General features: G+C 47.6%; 1 protein-coding gene and 2 pseudogenes across 3 annotated transcripts; all 3 read right to left on the bottom strand.

Moving 5' to 3' along the window:
• Positions 1-1,033: 1,033 nt before the first annotated feature.
• LOC136519428 (exocyst complex component EXO70E2-like) lies at positions 1,034-2,233 on the bottom strand (annotated as a pseudogene).
• Positions 2,234-3,267: 1,034 nt separating this feature from the next.
• On the bottom strand, positions 3,268-7,921 carry LOC136524685 (uncharacterized; annotated as a pseudogene).
• A 10,730-nt stretch (positions 7,922-18,651) lies between these two features.
• Positions 18,652-19,896, bottom strand: LOC136522515 (exocyst complex component EXO70A1-like). Of its 3 annotated transcripts, none has more exons than XM_066516328.1 (2): positions 19,338-19,896; positions 18,652-19,250 (listed from the first exon to the last, which is right to left on the bottom strand). In XM_066516328.1, exons 1-2 carry the CDS (start codon positions 19,806-19,808, stop codon positions 18,831-18,833), a joined length of 891 nt encoding a protein of 296 aa, XP_066372425.1. In that variant the 5' UTR covers positions 19,809-19,896; the 3' UTR covers positions 18,652-18,830. The 3 variants fall into 3 exon arrangements, with proteins under 3 accessions (XP_066372425.1, XP_066372426.1, XP_066372423.1); XM_066516329.1 differs by having other exon boundaries at positions 18,652-19,199; XM_066516326.1 differs by having other exon boundaries at positions 18,652-19,895.
• Positions 19,897-23,091: the final 3,195 nt, after the last annotated feature.

The following is a 23,091-nucleotide window of genomic DNA, read 5'->3' as shown; positions in this document are numbered from 1 at the left end:
CAGTGTGGGCACGGGGCTGGCTGGCTGTGACTGCCCGGCCAGCCAAAAAACCGCTAAGTCCCCGCGCCCGCGGCTTTGCCGAGTGCCGGATCAGGGAGGCACTCGGCAAAGATTTGTTTTTTTTTAAATTTCTTTGCCGAGTGCCCCAGATCTGGCACTCGGCAAAGATTTAATTTTTTTTAAAAAAAATTCTTTGCTGAGCGTCTCAGATCTGGCGCTCGGCAAAGAATTTTTTTTATTTTTAAAATACTTTGCCGAGTGCCCCTGGGACCGCACTCGGCAAAGATTTAATTTTTTTATTATTTCTTTGCTGAGTTCTCCTGTGGATGCACTTGGCAAAGAGGAAATTTTTTTAAAAAATTTAAAACATTCTTTGCCGAGTGCCTGATGGCCGGCACTCGGCAAAGACACCCTTTGCCGAGTGCCATGCCCCGGCACTCGGCAAAGTTTTTTTTGTTTTTTTGTTTTTCGCCTCAAATTTTTTTGTGCAGCCCTTTTAAAGCACCAAGAACTCCTAGTTATAATTTGGAGATTTTTTTGTTATATTTAGTTACTTTATTTCGTTTACTTGAATTTTTTCGGAAATTAGAAATTTGAACTGCACGTGGTACGAATAATGGAGTTTAATGATTCGAAAATTGATAGTCATGTTAGTGAGTGTTGTGAGAGGCCGTATCCAGGACCGGACCCGAAATTTCTGACATCTTGTTCACGAAACATGTCCGCGAAATTGCGTGTGAAGTGTTTTTAAATTCTATAAAAAGCAAACGAAGTCCGAAAATCATGAAACATGTTGAGTTGTCGTGATATCATATGTGGAGGCTATTATAAAATTTTCAGAAGATTTCGTGCATGTTGTCACGTACGATGCTTACAAACCAGGGCTATGTAGAGATATACTGGTTTGTAAGCATCGTACGTGACAATGTGCACAGCCCTGAGCGGAGACGCGGCGGGACGCTGGGGAACACCGGCCAAGAAGGCCCGGCCGGGTGGTGCGCTGCGTCTACGGCCGCACGGTGCTGGGGGGCGGCACGGCGGAGATAGGGGTAATTATTGGTTTATCCTGTAATTTACAAGATCATATCAAGGAAGCACTAATGTATCTGAATACTCTTCTGACAATGGTATAACTTAAAAATGTACAGCTGACTGCATTTTAGAAAACAATGAGATGCCAGCATAGCAAAGGAACTGCTTCTTACAACGCTGAGCGGCGACACGGCAGGGCGGGACGCTGGAGAAGGCCAGCCGAGCACGTCCGACCGGGCGGCGCGCTGCCTCTGTGACCGGGCGACGCTGGTGGGAGGAACGCTGGTGGGGAGTGATTCTTGAGGGGCTGATACCACTGTACTCCAAGTATTTTTCAAAGCTTCGAATGACTTTGTCAATAACAGTTAACAGCCACCCGGAGCCTTCTCCTCAGCTTAGGGTCTGGGACCTTCCAGAACTTCTGGGCATTGTAGGTTTTCTGAAACTCAGACTCAAATTTAGCTGGAGAGGAGTACCTTCCCATGCAAAGCGGCGTAGAATTGTACAGGCACGACAACACCGGTGCCCAAGACACCTGCAAATATGTTTCGATGTAGTTTTCGATCTTGCGAGCGAGGCCTGCCATGTGGGATTCCATCACCAAAGTTGGGGAAAGCTGCTCCCACATGAAGTATGAGTTGTTGGTCAAGAACAGGAACCTCAAGCTCTGATCAGCAAATGATCGTGATTCCTCAGCAAGTTTTTTCTCTAGGCATAGCACCGTCTCCATCACAAGGCTGGTCAAAGGGCTCACCTTGTCAAAACTAGGCACATAACCACGGAGCTGAGCTGCTTCCTTGACGAGTTAATGCGCTGTTGCCCAATTGGTGGACAGCAAGACGATGTAGCTCACCATGGCACGGGTGAGCTCATGGATGTCCGATGATGATCCTTGTGGAGTTTGAACACCCCGCCACGAGCCATCGTCGTCCTCGGTGAGACGAGTCCTGGAGGTCTCCTCCATCATGTTCCATATTGCCTCATCTAGCTCGCCTTGTTTGGATGACAGGAGGCTGGCCATCTCATCCGTTGGTGTCGAGAGGGAGGTCGCGGTAACGGTGGTGGTGGTGGTGGTGGTGGTGTTGGTGGCGCCGCCGCCGCTGCAGCTGGTACTGCTACTGTAATCTACCAGATCAGTTCGTAGCCAATTCGGCTTCCAAACAGGCTGCAGCGAACCATGGCCGCCGCCGGACATGTCCATCCTCTCTGCTGCCTGTTTAGGAATCTACCTGCATGAACTTGACTGGGTCTGGGTGTGTCGTGTGTGTGTGCCTTGAGCCTGTGTGGAGAAGCCTGCTACACGATGACACTGACGAGACCACTGAATTCGCGTGCCGTTACAAACACGCTGCTCAGTATTGGCTGTCACGGCTTCACTTTCACCTGCGTGGCTACGTCCTCTGGAAACCTTGCGATTTAAGCGCTGTCCGGCACTTGGCACTTGGCAGGCAGGTTAAGGCCCGTGAGACCTGATGGGTTTTCTGTCCTATACAACAGCATGGCGATCGGCCCACGACTGCGGCTTGAGGCCTTGATCACAAGGCCGTGATGGGATGGGCCCTCGGAGTCTTTCAACTTTATACCTTAGCAGTTTGATTCGTTATGAGATCCAGACTGCTTTTAATGAAAGAGGGATTAATGTTTGATCCCAAGTCAGTATCGGTGGATGTTCTTAATTTTATTAAAATTTATCAATCCAATCAAATAATTATTATTGCCATAACTACCTTGGCAAAAAGGTACTCGTATCCCCAAATGTAGATATATCATATATCAAAATGTGAAAAAAAAAACATGGAAAAACACTAGTTGACTACACAAGTTACATAGCCCTCGGGCCATTTTAGACACATTTCACAATTTATTTACGACATGTTTCAGCATCTAACCAGTCCATAAATTCAAACGGCTAGACAGCCATTCAGCTTTTTCATACAGCAGACTAGCAGAGCCGCCAGCCATAAGTTACATACCCCCTCTGCATAAGTTTCAGCTGTGTCAAACAAGGGCCTAAGATCCCAAATCTAGCACAGCTTTAGTCTTCTTCTTCACTTGCAACTAAATACCACAGTGCCTTACCAAAGGCTATGAAGTTGGCACTGTTTTGGCCCAGTCTTTCCATGAGGATTGCAAATTATATTACTCCAGTCCAGGAAGTGCTTGGTCCACATTCAGCAAGAAAACATGAACATACACATTTTTTTGAGGAAACATGAACATACACATTAGCAGCGGTAGTAGCGAGTACAGGGGCTAATTGCCAAAATAAAAATCCTACTCTTGTCTTACTGCAGTTTTTGCATATAGAGAGCGAGATCTGCACTATATTGAACTGAATACCTCAACTACAAATTTGACGAAGTTACAGCAGCCAAAACCGACTTATTACTTGTAGTGCTTTCAACTTTTAGTCGTTAGCTCCATCCATAAGTCAAGTCGTTTGAAGATCATTTCTCATTTAAAACCACAATGAAACGATGGACATAGATGGAAGCAATACTAACTGAATGTTGGTAACTTGTGGTGCACCGGTTATTTATCCTTCAAATAACTCTTCCAACATCTCCTGCAAGCTCTCAGGACTGACGATGACTCTTGAAGCGCTGACGCCACCATCCTCCAAGAACTTTATGAAGACTGAAATGACTTTGTCAACGATGGTTGTCCACAACACTTTCCTTAGCTCTGGGTCTGGAACCTTCCAGAGTTTCTGCGCAAGGTAGGTCTTTTCAAACTCTGCCAAGAACCTACGCTGTGCTGAGTATCTCATGAAGAAAAAGCAACAGGGTGAATGGCTATGCAAGGGCTTCAACACCGGCGTCCAGGATACTTGCAGATAACTGTTTATGTAACTGTCAAGCTTGCGAGCCAGGGCATCCGTTGGGACATCCAAAAGCAGATTTTGAGAAAGCAGTTTGTGCCACAGGAAGTAGAAATTGTTGGCTAGGAATAGGAACCTGAGGCTCTGATCCGCGAATGACTGCGACACTCTGGTGAGGCTTTCTTCTAGGGAACGGATGATCACGATGTTCAGGTAAGTGGAAGAACCGGTACTATTCTCACCGAGAGACAGACATGCTTCATGTGCAATAGGAGTATCCACTGAAGATCGGTTGTAGCTTAAACTAGTAGATAGCACAAGGATGTAGCTTACTGCGAACTGAGTGGCAACATGAATGTCAGGTGATGGATGCAGTCCTGACGCTGTTCGGTCATGGCCATGGCCGTCCGTCGTCAAGGACATGAAGTGTGTCCTGATGCAGTCTCTCGTGTTCCTCATGGCCTCGTCCACCTTGTCCAGCTTCGCCAACAGCAGCCTTATCATCTCCGCGCTTATCCTCGCAGCTTCTGCGTCGGCTGATGACGAACAGGAGGAACTGAGACACGAGTGCCAGAGCTGGACCTGTTCCGAGACCCCAGAGAGCGCGTCACGGACATCTATCAGTGTCCTGAACTTGTGAGCTCATGCCACTGCACCCTTCTTGGCTTCTTGCCAGAAACGACACCACCATGGCCATGGTCGTCGCTGCTAATGCTACTGCTAGCAGGGCTAATGACGTCGTCGAGTGCAACGACGGCGTCGACGAAAGGGAGCATGAGCAAGAAGGTTGCAGCGACAAATCCTACCAATTCTGAAGTAGGTGGCCAGAGCAGAGCTTCTTCCTCCTGCTGCAGCTCCTGGCTACTACACCATCCAGTAAAGCTAGCGACGGACCTGCTGATGGCGTGGAGACCGAGGACCCAGCTGCGTGCGGTGTGCTGGAGTCGCCGCGACACGAAGGTCCTCTCCCCGCGGACGCGGCGTCCAGCTGGGCGAGGCGGAGGACCCAGCTCCGACCGGGCGGCGCGCTGCGTCTACGGCCGCACGGCGCTTGGGGGCGGCACGGCGGGACGCACGGCGGAGATAGGGATAATTATTGGTTTATCCTGTAATTTACAAGATCATATCAAGGAAGCACTAATGTATCTGAATACTCTTCTGACAATGGTATAGCTTAAAAATGTACAGCTGACTGCATTTTAGAAAACAATGAGATGCCAGCATAGCAAAGGAACTGCTTCTTACAACGCTGAGCGGCGACACGGCAGGGCGGGACGCTGGAGAAGGCCAGCCGAGCACGTCCGACCGGGCGGCGCTGGGGGAGGAACGGCGGGAGAGGCGTCGGAAAGGAGGTGCCGACGATGGAGGGAAGACGGCGCCCGCTTCCCCCGCTGAACACGCGCTCCAGGTTGTCGATGTTTTACCACCGATAGCCTGCCACGGGGGTACCCGGGACAGTTGTTCGGGCTTCGGCGAATAGCGGAATTCGGCGGTTACACAAAGAGACTCACGATTTATACTGGTTCAGGCCCTCGACTTGGTCGAGTAATAACCTTACGTCCAGTTTTGGCGTTAGCCTGTTTGCGTTGTATTGCTTTGAGTATCGGGTATCCGTTCTTCTCTCACAATGGGTACCCTCGCCAGCCTTTATAGTCCAGGCGCTGAGAGGCGTTGTTTGTGTCCTATTCGGATACAAGGTCAGAGTCATAAGCTACGCTTCGGGCGCCTTTCCTTGTATAGTTTGAGTTGGAGTTTCGGTTTTGCGCGTTGCTTTGCTCCACGTTCTTCTTGGCGATTGGGTTGTAGGCCTTGTTACCAAGGCCTACCTCCCTGCAGTATGATCTATGGGGGGCCCGTAGGGTTCCCCATCGACAAGCCCCCGAGCATTTCATGATTTAGCTTCAAGGGCCGAGTTGTTGTAGTCTTGATCCAGGTCCTTCTTGAAGTGAAATCTTGAGATGGTCTTCTTTGATTCTTCTTTTGGCTGATGTGCACTTTTGCTTGATGTCCTCTGGGTTCTTTTTCCTTTGAGTGCAGCGAGTGCAATTTGCAAAAATTGCACTCATTGAGTGTAGCCCCGGAGCCTCTTGTTTTTTTGGTACAAAAAAGCTGGAGGGTCAAAAAAATTTAAAAATATGTTTTTCTGTGGTAGGTACTTGCAGCCCCCGAGCCTTCTCCGGGCTCTTTTCTGTTGAAAAGAAGCCGGAAGAAGGGTCTTGATTTGTACTTCTTTGATCTTTGTCTTTTGCTGGTCACGGATGGGTCTTGTATAGCCACGAGTGAGCGTCTTCTTTTACTTTTTGTCAGGAATCTTGCTTTTGGGTACTATTCGCCTTTGTTGCTTTGCTCTTTTGTTCTTTTCCTCTTTCTTTCTTGTGATCTTTAGCCTTGTTTACCTCTGGTTTGCTATAAATACTTCTTTGTTGGTTGTGGGTTCTTCCTTGAGTAGGAAATTTCTTCTTCAATTCTTTCTTTATTCATAGATATGCTGGTGTGTGAGGTTGAGCAGCCCCCGGGCTTATGCTTGCTTGGTAATAAACATGCTGCTCTATCTGTTCTTCTACGTCCGGGCTGCCGCTGCTGCCGCCACTGGGTTCCTTGTTGTAATATTTAAGAATCTTGTCTCTATCTTATGTCTGAGTTTATTCGGTCCTGTTTGGCCGTCTGTAACCTTTGTATTTGTCTTCGATCAATGAGATGTATAATTTTTCTCTGTCCGAGTTCTTTTTCGACTGTAATCCTTTGACATTGTAATTTTGTATGTGATCCTTCATACGTCTCCGAGTTGTTTGTTCGGTTACTTATTGCTGTTGTGATTCTGGTTGTTGGAGAATTCAATGCATGTCTTCACGGGTTGTATCATTGCTTGTGGAATATTCTCTTTGATATGCTTATCCTTGAGTGCCGTTCTTTCACGCCAGAGTCCTCTTTCATTGAATTCTGTCTTTTCATTGTGTCCTTTGTTAGATTTCTTCTGTTGGTGCTCCTAGTCTATGTGCACCGCTTCTTTTGCCTATAAATGCCCTTTTGGAGTGCTGTTTTGATTCATCGAGCCTTTTGTTGCCTGTTCTGAAGCTCTGTAGTTATGAATATGATAGTGTGTGAAGTAGAGTAGCCCCCGGGCGTATTTTGTAGTTCTTGTACATTTTGTTGTAGCTGGAGGAAGTCTTATGATAGGGATTAGAGGTAGACTAATCCCGCAGCGGCATTGTACTTGGAAGTACGTGGTGGTAGTTGTAGGAAGTCTTGTGATGTGGGCTTCGTTCCTTCATCCGGTAGTTCTGGGTTGATCCTCGCCGTTTGTCTTGAGACTGTCCGGTGCAGATCAACACCTGATCCTGCATCACGTCAGGCTTGGGTAGACAGATGCCTACCGACTTCCCCTAGTCTATGTTGTCCTGCCGTGCTGCTGATTTCCGCCTTGGATGCACTACGTCCGTCCTTTGAAGAAAACAGTGTAGCCGAGCGCGGTTTGTTCTACCGAGTAGCAAATTGGAGCACGTAGTTGTTCCAGAGCCTAGTTGTGTCCGGGCTCCTTTTTGCTACCTTGCTTGTCGTAGTGCCGAGTTTATTGGGTCTTGTAAGATGTGTAATCTTCTATTTTTGAAGCCATTTGTAATGGAAAGAATCTTGTCTTCAGAGTTGTCATTCATTTTTCTGCTGTAATCCTAGTTATTCATGAGGCTCCCGAGTTCTTTCTTTAATAACCGGGTTCTTTTGTTCCTTGCAAGGTGGTCCTTCGTTTCTTCATGGTTGACGGGTTGTTCTTGTAGTAATCTGAAAACTCTGCTGTGGTGCTAGATGGATAAGTCTGAAATCTGCCCGTTGGATCGTACCATTGTGTAGATTTGTGCCTTCTGTCATTTTAGCTGTGTCAGTAAATGGATCATCGCGTGGTTGACGGTAGAAGCCGAATCGCCATATTGGTTTTGATGAAGGAATTAACTCCGCCCTTAACCTTTTATGAAGAAAGTTTTAACTCCATCCTTATCTCAAGGAGGCTGTTGAACTGCCTGGGATGGCGATTTGGTCTCTATTTAACTGGCCACTCTGCAATTGTTTCGCCATAGCCACAATGATGAAGAAGAAGTTCATCCATAGGCAGAGTGTCTGTAAGGTGTCGCGTTCTTCGCTTGTTCGCTCTCCGAGGACGGCCGTGGTGGAGTCGTCGAGCGAAAGGTTTTCGTCGTCGCCTTCATTGCCAGCCCCTCTGGTGGTGGGGAAGGCTCCCCTTGTTGGGACTTCAGCACCGGTTGTCCCTCTACAGAAGAAGGAGGATCCCTCGGTTGCTCCTGTGGTCACTCTTGTCCCCCTCTCTGCTGCTGACGCTACTTCGACAAGGGCAGATTTGGTCGTCCTTAGTAGTGACAGTGAAGATGAGGTTGATTGGGAGGCGCTCGCCGCCAAAGACGAAGTCGACTGGGGCGCCCTTGCTGTCGAAGATGACGATGATGTCGAATCTATGGGTAGCGGGTCTTCGGCGAGGAACTGATGATGGCTGGATGCGTTGTCATTAGCCCTCGCTTTGATGTTGGCATAAAGGATATCGAAGGGCAGATTATCCGGTCGTAGATTTATCTTGGTGATTTGATGTATGTAGTAGTCGTGTTCTTCTATGATCATCATATACTTTGTTTCCCCAATTTCTCATTTCCTTTTCTTTTGATGTGGCTTCTTTTGTTTCTCTGTGTGGATGTCTCTGCTTTACTTATTCGTCAGACGAATTGTGTGAGTGATCAGGATTTCTTCCGAGCAGTTCCTTCGTGGTACGTATCCATAGCTTTGAGTAGACGAGTTGTTTCCATTTGTCGTGAAATGACTCTTTGGTAGGTGGTGTGCTTTGTCTGGCTTTCGTTTGCGCCATGTAAACAACTCGGTATGTGTAGAACGTCGTCTTGAGAGACTGTCTTGGAGTGATTTGTCTGGCTCTCGTGCAAACAACTCGGTATAAATTGTTGTTTTGTCAGACTTCATGTTCTTGCTAGTACTAAAAAGACTTAGGATCGGCGATCTTGAGATTGATAAGCCTCTGAGTACTTCATGGTGGAGTTCTGGGAATTTCTTCTTGTTCCTTCAGGTCTTTGCCGAGCAAGGATTACCGGTGCTTTTTTTCCCGGTTTTATGATTTTGTGAAGGGTGACTTTTACCGGTGCATCAACAATGTGGTTTCGTATGTCTGGGTTGTTGCCCCTGATGCTCCTTTTGAGCGGATTACTGAAGCTTCTGTAATGGCTGAGTTTTCAAGACACTGGGAGGAGGCCAAAGTATAGCTTAGTGGTCTATCAGACCAAATTCTTGATCAAATGAATGTACTTCCTCCTTCTCTTCCGTCTTCTTGAACAGATGTGAAAAGTCAACCTTCTTTTGATGTCCTTGTAATATACTTTATCTCTGAATTTTTAAGATGTGAGCAGGCTTCATCCTGTCTTTCTTTTCTTCTTAGATGTCTTTGAATAATATGGACAAGTTTTGCCCTATCTTTCCTTGTGGCTTTTTTCTGCTTTGCCATAGCTTGTTTCGCTCTTTGGGTCGGCGACCGAGTTGTTTGGAGTGTTTGTGCCGCTCTTTGGTCGAAGTAGTCGAATGTACTGCTCTTGGGGTAGACGATCGAGTTGTTGGAGTGTTTGTGCCCCTCCTTGGGCAACGTAGTTGATCGTGCCGCTCTTGGGGTAGGCGACCGAGTTGTTGGAGTGCTTGTGTCCCTTTCTGGGCGAAGTAGTTGATCGTACCACTCTTGGGGTAGGCGACCGAGCTGTTGGAGTGCTTGTGCCACTTCTTAGGCGAAGTAGTCGATCATACCACTCTTGGGGTAGGCGACCGGGTTGTTGGAGTGCTTGTGCCGCTTCTTAGGCAAAGTAGTCGATCGTACCACTCTTGGGGTAGGCGATCGAGTTGTTGGAGTGTTTGTGCTCCTCCTTGGGCAACGTAGTCGATCATGCCACTCTTGGGGTAGGCGACCGAGTTGTTGGAGTGCTTGTGTCCCTCTCTGGGCGAAGTAGTCGATCGTACTACTCTTGGGGTAGGCGACCGAGTTGTTGGAGTGCTTGTGCCGCTTCTTGGGCGAAGTAGTCGATCGTACCACTCTCTGCTCCTTGGGTGAAGTAGTCGATCGTACCACTCTTGGGGTAGGCGACCGAGCTGTTGGAGTGCTTGTGCCGCTTCTTGGGCGAAGTAGTCGATCGTACCACTCTTGGGGTAGGCGACCAAGTTGTTGGAGTGCTGGTGCCGCTTCTTGGGCGAAGTAGTCGATTGTACCATTCTTGGGGTAGGGGACCGAGCTGTTGGAGTGCTTGTGCCGCTTCTTGGGCGAAGTAGTCAATCGTACCACTCTTAGGGTAGGCGACCGAGTTGTTGGAGTGTTTGTGCCTCTTCTTGGGCGAAGTAGTCGATCGTACCACTCTTGGGGTAGGCGACCGAGTTGTTGGAGTGCTTGTGCTGCTTCTTGGGTGAAGTATTCGATCGTACTACTCTTGGGGTAGGCGACCGAGTTGTTGGAGTGCTTGTGCCGCTTCTTGGGCGAAGTAGTCGATCGTACCACTCTCCGCTTCTTGGGCGAAGTAGTCGATCGTACCACTCTTGGGGTAGGCGACCGAGCTGTTGGAGTGCTTGTGCCGCTTCTTGGGCGAAGTAGTCGATCGTACCACTCTTGGGGTAGGCGACCGAGTTATTGGAGTGCTTGTGCCGCTTCTTGGGCGAAGTAGTCGATCGTACCACTCTTGGGGTAGGCGACCGAGCTGTTGGAGTGCTTGTGCCGCTTCTTGGGTGAAGTAGTCGATCGTACCACTCTTGGGGTAGGCGACCGAGTTGTTGGAGTGTTTGTGCCGCTTCTTGGGCGAAGTAGTCGATCGTACCACTCTTGGGGTAGGCGACCGAGTTGTTGGAGTGCTTGTGCTGCTTCTTGGGCGAAGTATTCGATCGTACCACTCTTGGGGTAGGCGACCGGACCCGTATAGCACAACTGTTTTTGGGTTGGCTGTTTGCAGGGTAAGTAAGCAATCGTACTAGCTCTTGGGGGTAAGTGATTGTGCCCGTATAGCAACAACCGTTTCCGGGTTGAGCTATTTGCAGGGCTGCCCCTTTTTCCCCAACTTGATTACGGGTTGGTTCTGTCCGTTGGATAGGGCTGTCAGTCGTACCATCTCTTTATGGTAAAGTGACAAATGCTAGCTTGGGTCTCCTTACCCAAGAAGCTATTTCGCCATTGGCTGTCAATCAGACCATCTCCATATGGTTGAGTGACAAGATTGCCCATGTAGCGCAACCGTTTTCGGGTTGGCTGTTAACAGGGAAGCCCCTTTTTCCCCAACCTGATTACGGGTTGGTTCTGTTCGTTGGACAGGGCTCATATTTGAAGGTGTTCTTCTTGAATAATCTCTGTTTTATTTCTCTTGAAACTTGAGTACAATCTGTTGTACTTAATTGTAGAATCTTTTGAGCTGGCTGATATGCCAAGTGTTCTTTATAGGTATTTCATCTGGAGTCATCAACTCGTATGTGCCGGGTCTTGTTGCTGTCTTCACGATGAAGGGTCCTTCCCATGGACTGAGTAGTTTGTGTCGTCCATCTTTCTTCTGGATTAGTCGTAGTACTAAGTCCCCTGGCTTTAGTGATCGGGGTTGAGTACTTTTGTCATAATGTCTTCGTAACCCTTGCTGATATCTTGCATTTTGTATGATTGCACTGTCTCTTATTTCTTCTATTGAATCAATTTCTAACCGCCTTGTTTCTTCTGCTTCGCCTTCTTCATATTGTTCTATTCTTGGAGATAGCCATATTAAGTCGGCTGGTAGTACTGCCTCTGATCCGTAGACTAGAAAGAACGGTGAGTATCCAGTTGCTCTGCTGATCTGGGTTCTTAGACCCCATACTACTTTTGGTAATTTGTCGATCCATTTTCCACCATAATCTTTCAAATCTTCATATAATCTTGGTTTTAAACCTTGTAATATGAGTCCATTTGCTCTTTCGACTTGTCCATTGGCCTGCGGGTGTGCTACTGATGCAAAGTTGATTTCTATCCCACAATCTCTTGCCCAGTATTGGAATTCTCTTGCTGTAAATGGTGAACCAAGATCTATGATTATTATGTTGGGCATGCCGAACCTATGCATGATGTCTTGTATGAATTCCACTGCCTTTTCTGCATTGTATTTGACCAAAGGTTTGTATTTAATCCACTTTGTAAATTTGTCGATTGCCACAAATATGTATTCGAAGCCTCCTTTTGCTTTTTTGAGTGGTCCGACTTGATCCAGCCCCCAGCATGAGAACGGCCAAGCCGGCGATATGCATATTAAGTTGTGAGCCGGCACATGTGATTGCCTAGCAAACATTTGGCAATTCTTACATGTTCTGACGAGCTCTTCTGCATCTTTGAGTGCTGTTGGCCAATAGAAACCGGTTCTGAATGCTTTGCCGACTAGTGTCCTAGAGGCTGCATGATTTCCACAGCATCCTGAGTGGATTTCGTCCAAGATTTCCTTTCCTTTATCTGTCGGAACACATTTAAGCAGTACTTCTGATGCTGCTGCTCTTTTGTATAGTTTATCCCCCACCAGAACGTAGTTTTTGCTTCTTCGTACAACCCGAGTTGCTTCTGCTTTGTCTTCTGGTAGTTTCTTCTCTTTGATAAAATCAATGTATGTTTGTCTCCAATCACTTTGTATGACCATGATTTGTCTTGACTGGTCTGGTTCTTCTGCTTGATCTATTTCCATTAGATCTATTGTCTCCTTCTCTTTTTCTGTGTTTCCGAGTTGTTTGATGGATGGGGCTGTGAGTTCTTCAAATATACCGGGTGGTACTTTTGCTCTATCTGATCCTAATTTGGCTAGCACATCTGCTGCAACGTTGGAATCTCTTAGTACATGATGGATTTCGAGCCCTTGGAAATTTTTCTCCAATTTTCTGACTTCTGCACAGTACGCATCCATATTATCTTTTGTACAATCCCAATCCTTGTTGACTTGATTGATTGCTACAGCTGAATCACCATAGACAAGTAGTCTTTTGATCCCAAGCGAGCTTGCAACTCTTAGACCGTGTATTAATGCTTTGTATTCTGCCTCATTGTTAGTTGCCTACCAAAGTATTTGTAGCACATATTTTAACTGTCTCCCTTCTGGTGATATGAATAGTACTCCTGCTCCAGCTCCTCCTAACTTTAGGGAACCGTCAAAATACATTTTCAATGATCAAGTATTGGTTCGGGTTCTTTTTGACTGATTTCTGTCCATTCAGCAATGAAGTCGGATAATGCTTGAGATTTGATTGCTGTTCTTGGTTTAAAGTCTAGGTTGAGAGCACCGAGTTCTACTGCCCATTTTGATATCCAACCTGTTGCATCTTTGTTGCGTAGAATGTCTTGAAGTGGAAAATTGGTTACCACTGTAATCTTGTGTTCATGGAAATAATGTCTCAGCTTTCTTGATGATATCAACACTGCATAAAGTAGTTTTTGCACATGTGGGTATCTCACTTTTGATTCTGTTAGTACTTCGCTTATGTAATAGACTGGTCTTTGCATTTTGTATGCGTGTCCGGGTTCTTCTCTCTCAACCACAATTGCTGTGCTGACAATGTTCTTGGTTGCTGTAATGTATAGCATCATGTCCTCTTTGTCTTTTGGTGGTGTCATTACTGGTGATGATGCCAAGTATTCTTTTAACTTTTGGAATGCTTCTTCTGCCTCTTCTGTCCATTCAAAATTTCCTGCCTTTTTCAATAATTTGAAGAGAGATAGCCCTTTTTCTCCTAGTCGGGAGATGAATCTATTGAGTGCTGCCATGCATCCTGTAAGCTTCTGTATGTCTTTAACTTTCTTTGGAGGTTTCATATCCATGATGGCTTTAACCTGCTTTGTACTTGCTTCAATTCCTCGGTTACTGACTAGAAACCCAAGTAGTTGTCCTGATGGTACCCCAAAAACACACTTTGTGGGGTTTAGCTTCCACTACCATGCTTTTAGATTCTTGAAAGTCTCCTCGAGGTCTTCTATCAATGATCCGGGTTCTTTTATCTTGATTACTACATCATCAATGTATGCTTCTGCATTTCTTCCGACTTGACTCCCCAAGCAAGTTTGAATTGCTCTTCGATATGTTGCCCCTGCATTTTTTAGCCCAAAAGGCATTGATTTATAGCAATATGGCCCAAAGGGCGTAATGAACGAAGTTTTGCTTTGGTCTTCTTCTCTTAAGGATATTTGATGATAGCCTGAATAGCAATCTAGAAAGGATAACAGAGCTGATCCTGCTGTCGAGTCGATGATTTGATCAATCCTTGGTGGGACATATGGATCTTTTGAACAATGTTTGTTGAGGTCTGTGTAGTCAATGCACATGCGACATTCTTTTGAATTCTTCTTCTCTACTAGGACCGGGTTGGCAAGCCAATCCGGGTTGATTATTTCTCTGATGAATCCTGCTACCATGAGCTTGGTGATCTCTTGTTTGATTGCTGCTTTTCTATCTGGAGCGAATCTTCGTAACTTCTGCTTAATGGGTTTGGACCCTTTGTTCATATCAATTATGTGCTCAGCCAACTCCCTTGGGACCCCTGACATGTCTGCTGGCTTCCAAGCAAAAATATCTTTGTTGTCCCAAAGAAAGTTAGTGAGCGCGAGTTCCTATTTGGGGTCGAGATTTGCACTGATGATTGCCGTCTTCTCCGGATCACCAGTCAGTAGGTCAATAGTCTTGGTAGCGGCTTCTTTTGGTGGTGCGAAGTTGCTTGGCTTCTTAGCCAGTATCTTAATCTCATCTGGGTTCATTTCTTTGGCCAGCATTGCAATCTCCTTTCCTTCCTTTATATCTTGTAATCTTTCGGATATTTGTACTGCTTGTACGTCGCAATCATGTGCTTTCTTTAGATCTCCTTTCAATGATAATACGCCCTTTGTTGTTGGCATCTTGAGCAGTAGGTATGGATAATGTGGTACTGCCATGTATGTTGTTAAAGCTGGTCTCCCAAGTATTGCGTGGTAGTATGATTCAAAGTCTGCAACTTCGAATTTGATGAATTCCGTCCGGTATTTGTCTGGTGTGCCAAAGGTGACAGGTAGGGTTATCTGTCCGAGGGGCATAGCTGCTCTGCCTGGTACTATTCCATAGAATGGTGTGCTTGTGGGTGTCATGAGACCTTCACAATCCAGATTCATCCTTTTGAGAGTATCTGCGAAAATTATGTTAAACCCGGCTCCTCCAACAATGAGTACTTTAGTTACTGCTACTCCTACGATAGTCGGACCCAATACCAGCGGGTAGCATCCTGTGTTTGCTGCACTGGTCCATTGGTCTTCTCTTGTGAAGTGGATGGGGTACTCTGACCAATCTAGATATCTTGGGATGGCTGGTTCAGCTGCCATGATGGCTCGGTGAGCTAGTTTCTCTTGTCTTTTGCTTCGTGTGTTAGGAACCCCTGAAAATATCACAGCTAATTGGCGTTGGGGTTCTTGATAATCTCCTTCAGCTCTCTTTTCCTCCTTCTTGGATTCTTCTTGCTTTGGTTCCGAGTTGTTTTGATTCCTATTTTCTCTCTTCATGAATTGCCGCTGAAAAGTGCTGTATTCAACTAACTTGTGTTTGGCCCCTGGGTGTATGTGACACGGCATGTTTTCTATGTTTTCTGACGCTCTTCCTCGGTAGTTGTTACTCTGATAGTTGCTATTACTATTGTAACCGCTGTCATTACAGTTGTTGCTATTGTTGTAGTTGCCATTGTAATTGCTACCATTGCTATCATTGCCATTGCCATTGTATCTTCTTTTGTTGTCTGTGGTTGCCACCATATTGTCCTGCCTTGGTCTTTTGTCTTGCTGTCTGTAATCGGGTCTTCTATTCTCTGGGTTGTCCCTAGCAAATCTGTGCCGAGTTCTTTCTTCTGACGAAATTAGCTTCTCAACAACCCTCTTGAAGTCTTCATTTGTTCTTGGGTTCTCATTGAAATAGTCCTTGTATTGCTAGTTTGCCCAGATTCCTTCTGCAAAGGCCTCTATCACCTCCCTATCAGTAATGTCGTGGACTTGAGCCCTGAATTCTCTAAATCTTCTATAGTATTCCCTTAGACTTTCTCCTCTCCTTTGCTTTACTCCTTTCAATTCAGCTACAGTCATTGGATGGGTAATAATGCCTACGAAGTTGTTGCAGAAAGCTTCTTACAAGTCTTCCCAATACCTGATTGATCTTGGCCTCAATTTGTCAAACCATCGTAGCGGCATTGCTTCGAGGGCCATTGGGAAGAATAGAGCCTTGATGTCGTCGTCTCCTCCAGCTAATTCATAGATTGGGAGTAAACCCTTAGCCATTGTCTTGGTTCGACTTTGCCATCATACTTGGAATGATTTACTGGTTTAAACTTGTGCGGTAGCTTTAAAGTTTGTAGTCTTCCTACGAAACAAGAGAATCTGTCGTATGGTTCCGTTCTTCCGTAATCTGGCGATCTTGCCCTTCTATAATAAGACCTGTCTTCTTTTAACTCAGACTCTTCGTAGTCATCTTCTTTGTCAAATCTTCTTGATATTTTCTGGTAGCGTTGGTTCAATTCTGGTTTGTCTCTTTCTTGTTGCTTTGAGTAGTGTTCCTTCCTTCCATTGATATCAGCACTTTCTACTGGTCCTATCCTTTGAAAATTCGATTTTTTGGGTGGCTGCTCCCTTTGTGGCTCCTGTGGAATTTCTTCGCTGGGTTGTTTTTCTGATCCCCTGACTTCTTTCTTCTGGTCTTCCTTTGCTTTCCCGTTATTCGTGAGGGTGTATAGCTCCTTTGTTAATTCTTCAATTCTTTCCCTTTTTGTATTTTTTGTGGCTTCTTTTTCCGCCTTCTTTCTGTTGTATTCCGTTAGCTCCGCTTTGTATTTATTCTAGACTTGCTTCCTTTGTTTAGCCCGGTTCCTCCTTCCAGCTTTCAATTTGTTCTTCTTTAGCCTTGCTAGTCTTTGCTCATCATTTTCGTTGCTGTCGCTTTTCTCATCTGGCGAGATGTTGCCTTCTGATTCGTCTGAAGATTTTATATCTGGTATCTGTGGTGGTTCCAAAGGTTGTTCTAACTGCTCCGCCATGTATACAGTATACCTCTTCCGAGCTCTTCTTGTACGGTATTCCATCCTTCGTTTGGTTGAGCTGTCTGTAGCTTCTGAACTGGATCCGAATTCTTTTCCCTCTTGATAAGGTAGTTCTTCAACGCGCGTGCCAGTCTGGACTTTGCTTGAGGTGAAAGAACCTGGCCAATGCACCACACAATCTTGCGGGGTCACTGTCATGATCATCCCTTCTTGTGCTCCCTCCAGGAATATTCTTCTTGCTGAGTTCATCTTGTTTTGGGTAAAGTGTTGATAGACTGATGCCGCGTTGCGCAGTCCGTAAGTTCCCAAGTTCTTCTTTGAGTTGTACGGGTCGTATCCCTTCGCGATCGTTGTTGTGTCTCCGAGTCCAATTAGGCTTGGCTCTTGTGCCGTGAAGATTGTCTTGGAATCGGGTTGTATCTCTTTTTCAGAGTCGGTTTCGTATCCGCTTTCTTCCTTATTCCGAGTTGTATCCGAAGTTGAGAGTTTCGTCATCTTCTCGGCGAGTTTGTATTGAACTTTGTCATCGAATTCTTTTTCTTCTCGGAGACAGGTACGAAGCTTGTCGTCGCCGTCAGCCTTGCAGATCTAGGATCCGAAGACAAAGGGTGTCATCTTGAGGTTGAGGTCCGCCGAACTCTCGAGAAAAAATTCATCGAAAGCCCCTACCTGGCGCGCCAGCTGTCGATGTTTTACCACCGATAGCCTGCCACGGGGGTACCCGGGACAGTTGTTCGGGCTTCGGCGAATAGCGGAATTCGGCGGTTACACAAAGAGACTCACGATTTATACTGGTTCAGGCCCTCGACTTGGTCGAGTAATAACCTTACGTCCAGTTTTGGCGTTAGCCTGTTTGCATTGTATTGCTTTGAGTATCGGGTATCCGTTCTTCTCTCACAATGGGTACCCTCGCCAGCCCTTTATAGTCCAGGCGCTGAGAGGTGTTGTTTGTGTCCTATTCGGATACAAGGTCAGAGTCCTAAGCTACGCTTCGGGCGCCTTTCCTTGTATAGTTTGAGTTGGAGTTTCGATTTTGCACGTTGCTTTGCTCCGCGTTCTTCTTGGCGATTGGGCTGTAGGCCTTGTTACCAAGGCCTACCTCCCTGCAGTATGGTCTATGGGGGGCCCGTAGGGTTCCCCATCGACACAGGTGAAACGACGTCGGAAGGGAGGTGCCGGCGATGGAGGGAAGGCGGCGCCGCTTCCCCCGCTGACCACGCGCTCCAGGTGAAGCCGAGCGGGCGACGGACCGAAGAAGGGCGACGGCGAGCTCGGCTCCAGGCGAAACCGAGCGGACGTCGGACGGGCGAAGGGCGACGGCGAGCTACTCGTGCAGCGAGAGCGGCAGCGGCCTGGGGTGTGTGAGCTGTGGAGGCGCGGGTGGTGCGATATGGGGCGTGCGGGAGCTTCGGAGGCCGCTGAAACCAACTCGGGTGCGAGATTAGAACGGGGGAAGCGGCGCGCGGGATCGACCTGGTTGGCTCGGTCGGATAAAATGAATTGGGTTTGCAAACATAGTATCATCTCACCTATTTGTACTGCCTAGTGTACAATACTAGACTAGGGGTATGCTGCCCCATTATGCGTTTGACCAGCTCAAGATGTTTCTTTCGTGCAACCAAACAGAGTAGAACATAGCAAAACAGAGTAACACTTTTTTTCAGAATCCAATCTTATCATCTTGTTGCAGAGTCACATGCAAGCATATGCGTTAGTTTGGCACATTTGGCAAATACTAATACTATCTTATTGCAATGATCATTATATCACATGCAGTAATCACCTTTTTTTCAGAATCTAGTCGTCTGAAGCAACAACTTTGTTACAAAACCAAACATAAACACGGAACACTAAGGATACATAAACGATTGCACCTGTGGCAACTTGGGTCTCTTTCTTTGGCTCTTTGCCTACTTGTTCACCCTTCGAACAGCTCCTGCAACATGTCCCTGAGATCATGGGGAGTGATTCTTGAGGGTCTGATACCACTGTACTCCAAGTATTTTTCAAAGCTTGGAATGACTTTGTCAATAACAGCCACCCGGAGCCTTCTCCTCAGCTTAGGGTCTGGGACCTTCCAGAACTTCTGGGCATTGTAGGTTTTCTGAAACTCAGACTCAAATTTAGCTGGTGGACAGGAGTAGTACCTTCCCATGCAAAGCGGCGTAGAATTGTACAGGCACGACAACACCGGTGCCCAAGACACCTGAAAATATGTTTCGATGTAGTTTTCGATCTTGCGAGCGAGGCCTGCCATGTGGGATTCCATCACCAAAGTTGGGGAAAGCTGCTCCCACATGAAGTATGAGTTGTTGGTCAAGAACAGGAACCTCAAGCTCTGATCAGCAAATGATCGTGATTCCTCAGCAAGTTTTTTCTCTAGGCATAGCACCGTCTCCATCACAAGGCTGGTCAAAGGGCTCACCTTGTCAAAACTAGGCACATAACCACGGAGCTGAGCTGCTTCCTTGACGAGTTGATGCGCTGTTGCCCAATTGGTGGACAGCAAGACGATGTAGCTCACCATGGCACGGGTGAGCTCATGGATGTCCGATGATGATCCTTGTGGAGTTTGAACACCCCGCCACGAGCCATCGTCGTCCTCGGTGAGACGAGTCCTGGAGGTCTCCTCCATCATGTTCCATATTGCCTCATCTAGCTCGCCTTGTTTGTATGACAGGAGCCTGGCCATCTCATCCGTTGGTGTCGAGAGGGAGGTCGCGGTACCGGTGGTGGTGGTGGTGGTGGTGGTGGTGGTGGTGGTGGTGGTGGTGGTGGTGGTGCCGCCGCCGCTGCTGCTGCTGGTACTGCTACTGTAATCTACCAGATCAGTTCGTAGCCAATTCGGCTTCCAAACAGGCTGCAGCGAACCATGGCCGCCGCCGGACATGTCCATCCTCTCTACTGCCTGTTTAGGAATCTACCTGCATGAACTTGACTGGGTCTGGGTGTGTCGTGTGTGTGTGTGCCTTGAGCCTGTGTGGAGAAGCCTGCTACACGATGACACTGACGAGACCACTGAATTCGCGTGCCGTCACGAACACGCTGCTTTTAATGAAAGAGGGATTAATGTTTGATCCCAAGTCAGTATCGGTGGATGTTCTTAATTTTATTAAAATTTATCAATCCAATCAAATAATTATTATTGGCATAACTACCTTGGCAAAAAGTTACTCCTATCCCCAAATGTAGATATATCATATATCAAAATGTGAAAAAAAAACATGGAAAAACACTAGTTGACTACACAAGTTACATAGTCCTCGGGCCATTTTAGACACATTTCACAATTTATTTACGACATGGTTCAGCATCTAACCAGTCCATAAATTCAAACGGCTAGACAGCCATTCAGCTTTTTCATACAGCAGGCTAGCAGAGCCGCCAGCCATAAGTTACATACCCCCTCTGCATAAGTTTCAGCTGTGCCAAACAAGGGCCTAAGATCCCAAATCTAGCACAGCTTTAGTCTTCTTCACTTGCAACTAAATACCACAGTGCATTACCAAAGGCTATGAAGTTGGCACTGTTTTGGCCCACTCCTTCCATGAGGATTGCAAATTATATTACTCCAGTCCAGGAAGTGCTTGGTCCACATTCAGCAAGAAAACATGAACATACACATTTTTTTGTGGAAACATGAACATACACATTAGCAGCGGTAGTAGCGAGTACAGGGGCTAATTGCCAAAATAAGAATCCTACTCTTGTCTTACTGCAGTTTTTGCTTATAGAGAGCGAGATCTGCACTATATTGAACTGAATACCTCAACTACAAATTTGACGAAGTTACAGCAGCCAAAACCGACTTATTACTTGTAGTGCTTTCAGCTTTTAGTCATTAGCTCCATCCATAAGTCAAGTCGTTTGAAGATCATTTCTCATTTAAAACCACAATGAAACGATGGACATAGATGGAAGCAATACTAACTGAATGTTGGTAACTTGTGGTGCACCGGTTATTTATCCTTCAAATAACTCTTCCAACATCTCCTGCAAGCTCTCAGGACTGACGATGACTCTTGAAGCGCTGACGCCACCATCCTCCAAGAACTTTGTGAAGACTGAAATGACTTTGTCAACGATGGTTGTCCGCAACACTTTCCTTAGCTCTGGGTCTGGAACCTTCCAGAGTTTCTGCGCAAGGTAGGTCTTCTCAAACTCTGCCAAGGACCTACGCTGTGCTGAGTATCCCATGAAGAAAAAGCAACAGGGTGAATGACTATGCAAGGGCTTCAACACCGGCGTCCAGGATACTTGCAGATAACTGTTTATGTAGCTGTCAAGCTTGCGAGCCAGGGCATCCGTTGGGACATCCAAAAGCAGATTTTGAGAAAGCAGTTTGTGCCACAGGAAGTAGAAATTGTTGGCCAGGAATAGGAACCTGAGGCTCTGAGCCGCCGGACATGTCCATCCTCTCTGCTGCCTGTTTAGGAATCTACCTGCATGAACTTGACTGGGTCTGGGTGTGTCGTGTGTGTGTGTGCGCGCCTTGAGCCTATGTGGAGAATCCTGCTACACGATGACACTGACGAGATCACTGAAGAGGGCTGATGCTAGGACGAATCAATGTTGACAGGTATTAACTCCTTCTCGTTAGGTACCTTATTATTGGTCCCCGACAGTAGCCCCCCAAGCCCCCGGGCGATTCGAGTAGAATCGTCTGGGGATTTTTTTGGTCCCCGAGCTTGCGGAGGAGTAGAATACTCCTTTGGAGATTTCTCCAATTTGCCAGCGGATGCGCGCGAGAGCACCTGGTGGGTGTAGCCCCCGAGCTTGCGGAGGAGTAGGACACTCCTTCAGAGGGTTTTTCGAAAGAGAGGATTCTGAGATGCATGGCCCTCCATTGTTGCCCACGGCGTGCCCTGAAGATGGTGATTTCTTCATCGCCGAGGTCGGACCCTTCGCGGGTATGGTCGTTAGATCTGGTGGTTGTTTAGCCGGATAGCTCAATTGGGATCCTGGTATCCTGTTTGTGGGGATCCAGCCAGGGTTATCCCGGCTGAGACTCAATCACGGGCCGAGACTCCCTTGAAGCTCGTGCACCTGAGTTTTGGCCGCTCGCGGGCCCATCCTTCGTCGTAAGGCTGCCTTGGGACGGTCATCGAAACCGTTGATGGGCCGGCCCTCGAACTTCTGGGCCCAGGCAGGCCGGAGGAACGCTTTTTGACCCATATCTCTTCTGCTGGTAAAGAGTCCTGGTACGCCCGGGGAGGTAAAACGTCCGACACGTTTTCGGATGGAAAAGATAGGGATTGTGGGCGCATATCCCACGACATGACGTGGTGGCGGATCGTGGCATGCGCGGAGATCTAGGCGGACGGTTGTCTTCCTCGCGATGATGGTGATGACGTGACGTGACGTGATGATGATGACGACGACGACGAGGAGGACGATGAGGTAGCTGCCGACACTGAGTGGGACGCCCTAGCGAGTGAGGATACGCTGACAGGTATCCACTCGTCAATGCAGGGGCCTTTCCCATTCCACATGGGGGAAAGCGCGTCCGCGGGGCTGGCGGAGATGGGCCGAACCGTCAGCCTGCCCTAGGAGATAGCAGGAGCGGGCGGGTCTGCCGCCCGCTCGAGGTGCTAGCGCAGGGGGTGGCCCCGTCACCGCACCTCAAGAGCCATCAGGGGTGGGCGGATCTGCCGCCGCGCTCGCGGATGCAAGGGAGGCGGCCCCCTCTGCTCGGGAGCAGGGGGCGGGCTCAAAATGGTCCTGCCCCAATGAGGTGGAGCAGGGACCTAGGGGTTCGTTCCCCAAATGTCTCCATTGCCCAACAACGCCAACGGAAGTCACCAACTCCTCTGTTTTCTCTGTTTTTCGCTGTTTTCACCTATTTTCCTCATGACTTACGCCCTTTGTTTCTTGTAGCGTCCTCAGACAGGGCCGCTCTTTGGTGCTGGCGCCCAAGAAGAGTGTCACCATTCAGGTAGGACGGCGACTGTTGCCCGGAGTCGCTCCCGTTTTGAGAGAGAGCGGAGCCGGTGTCACAGCCTCATCGGACGGTCAAGCACCACCCGCGGTGGTGCCTATGCCCTCGTCGGGTCATGCAGACGCCGGGGCTGAGGGAGCGCCCTCGAAGGTTTCTGAGCAATCGGTGATGGAGGTGATTCCGCTGCCGACGTTGGGGCAGACGGAGTTGCCGCTCGTGACTGTGGCATCGACCGTGCTGG

Source organism: Miscanthus floridulus, chromosome 18, assembly GCF_019320115.1.
Source record: "Miscanthus floridulus cultivar M001 chromosome 18, ASM1932011v1, whole genome shotgun sequence".
Taxonomy (NCBI): Eukaryota; Viridiplantae; Streptophyta; class Magnoliopsida; order Poales; family Poaceae; genus Miscanthus; species Miscanthus floridulus.
This window is presented reverse-complemented; position numbering and strand designations above follow the sequence as displayed.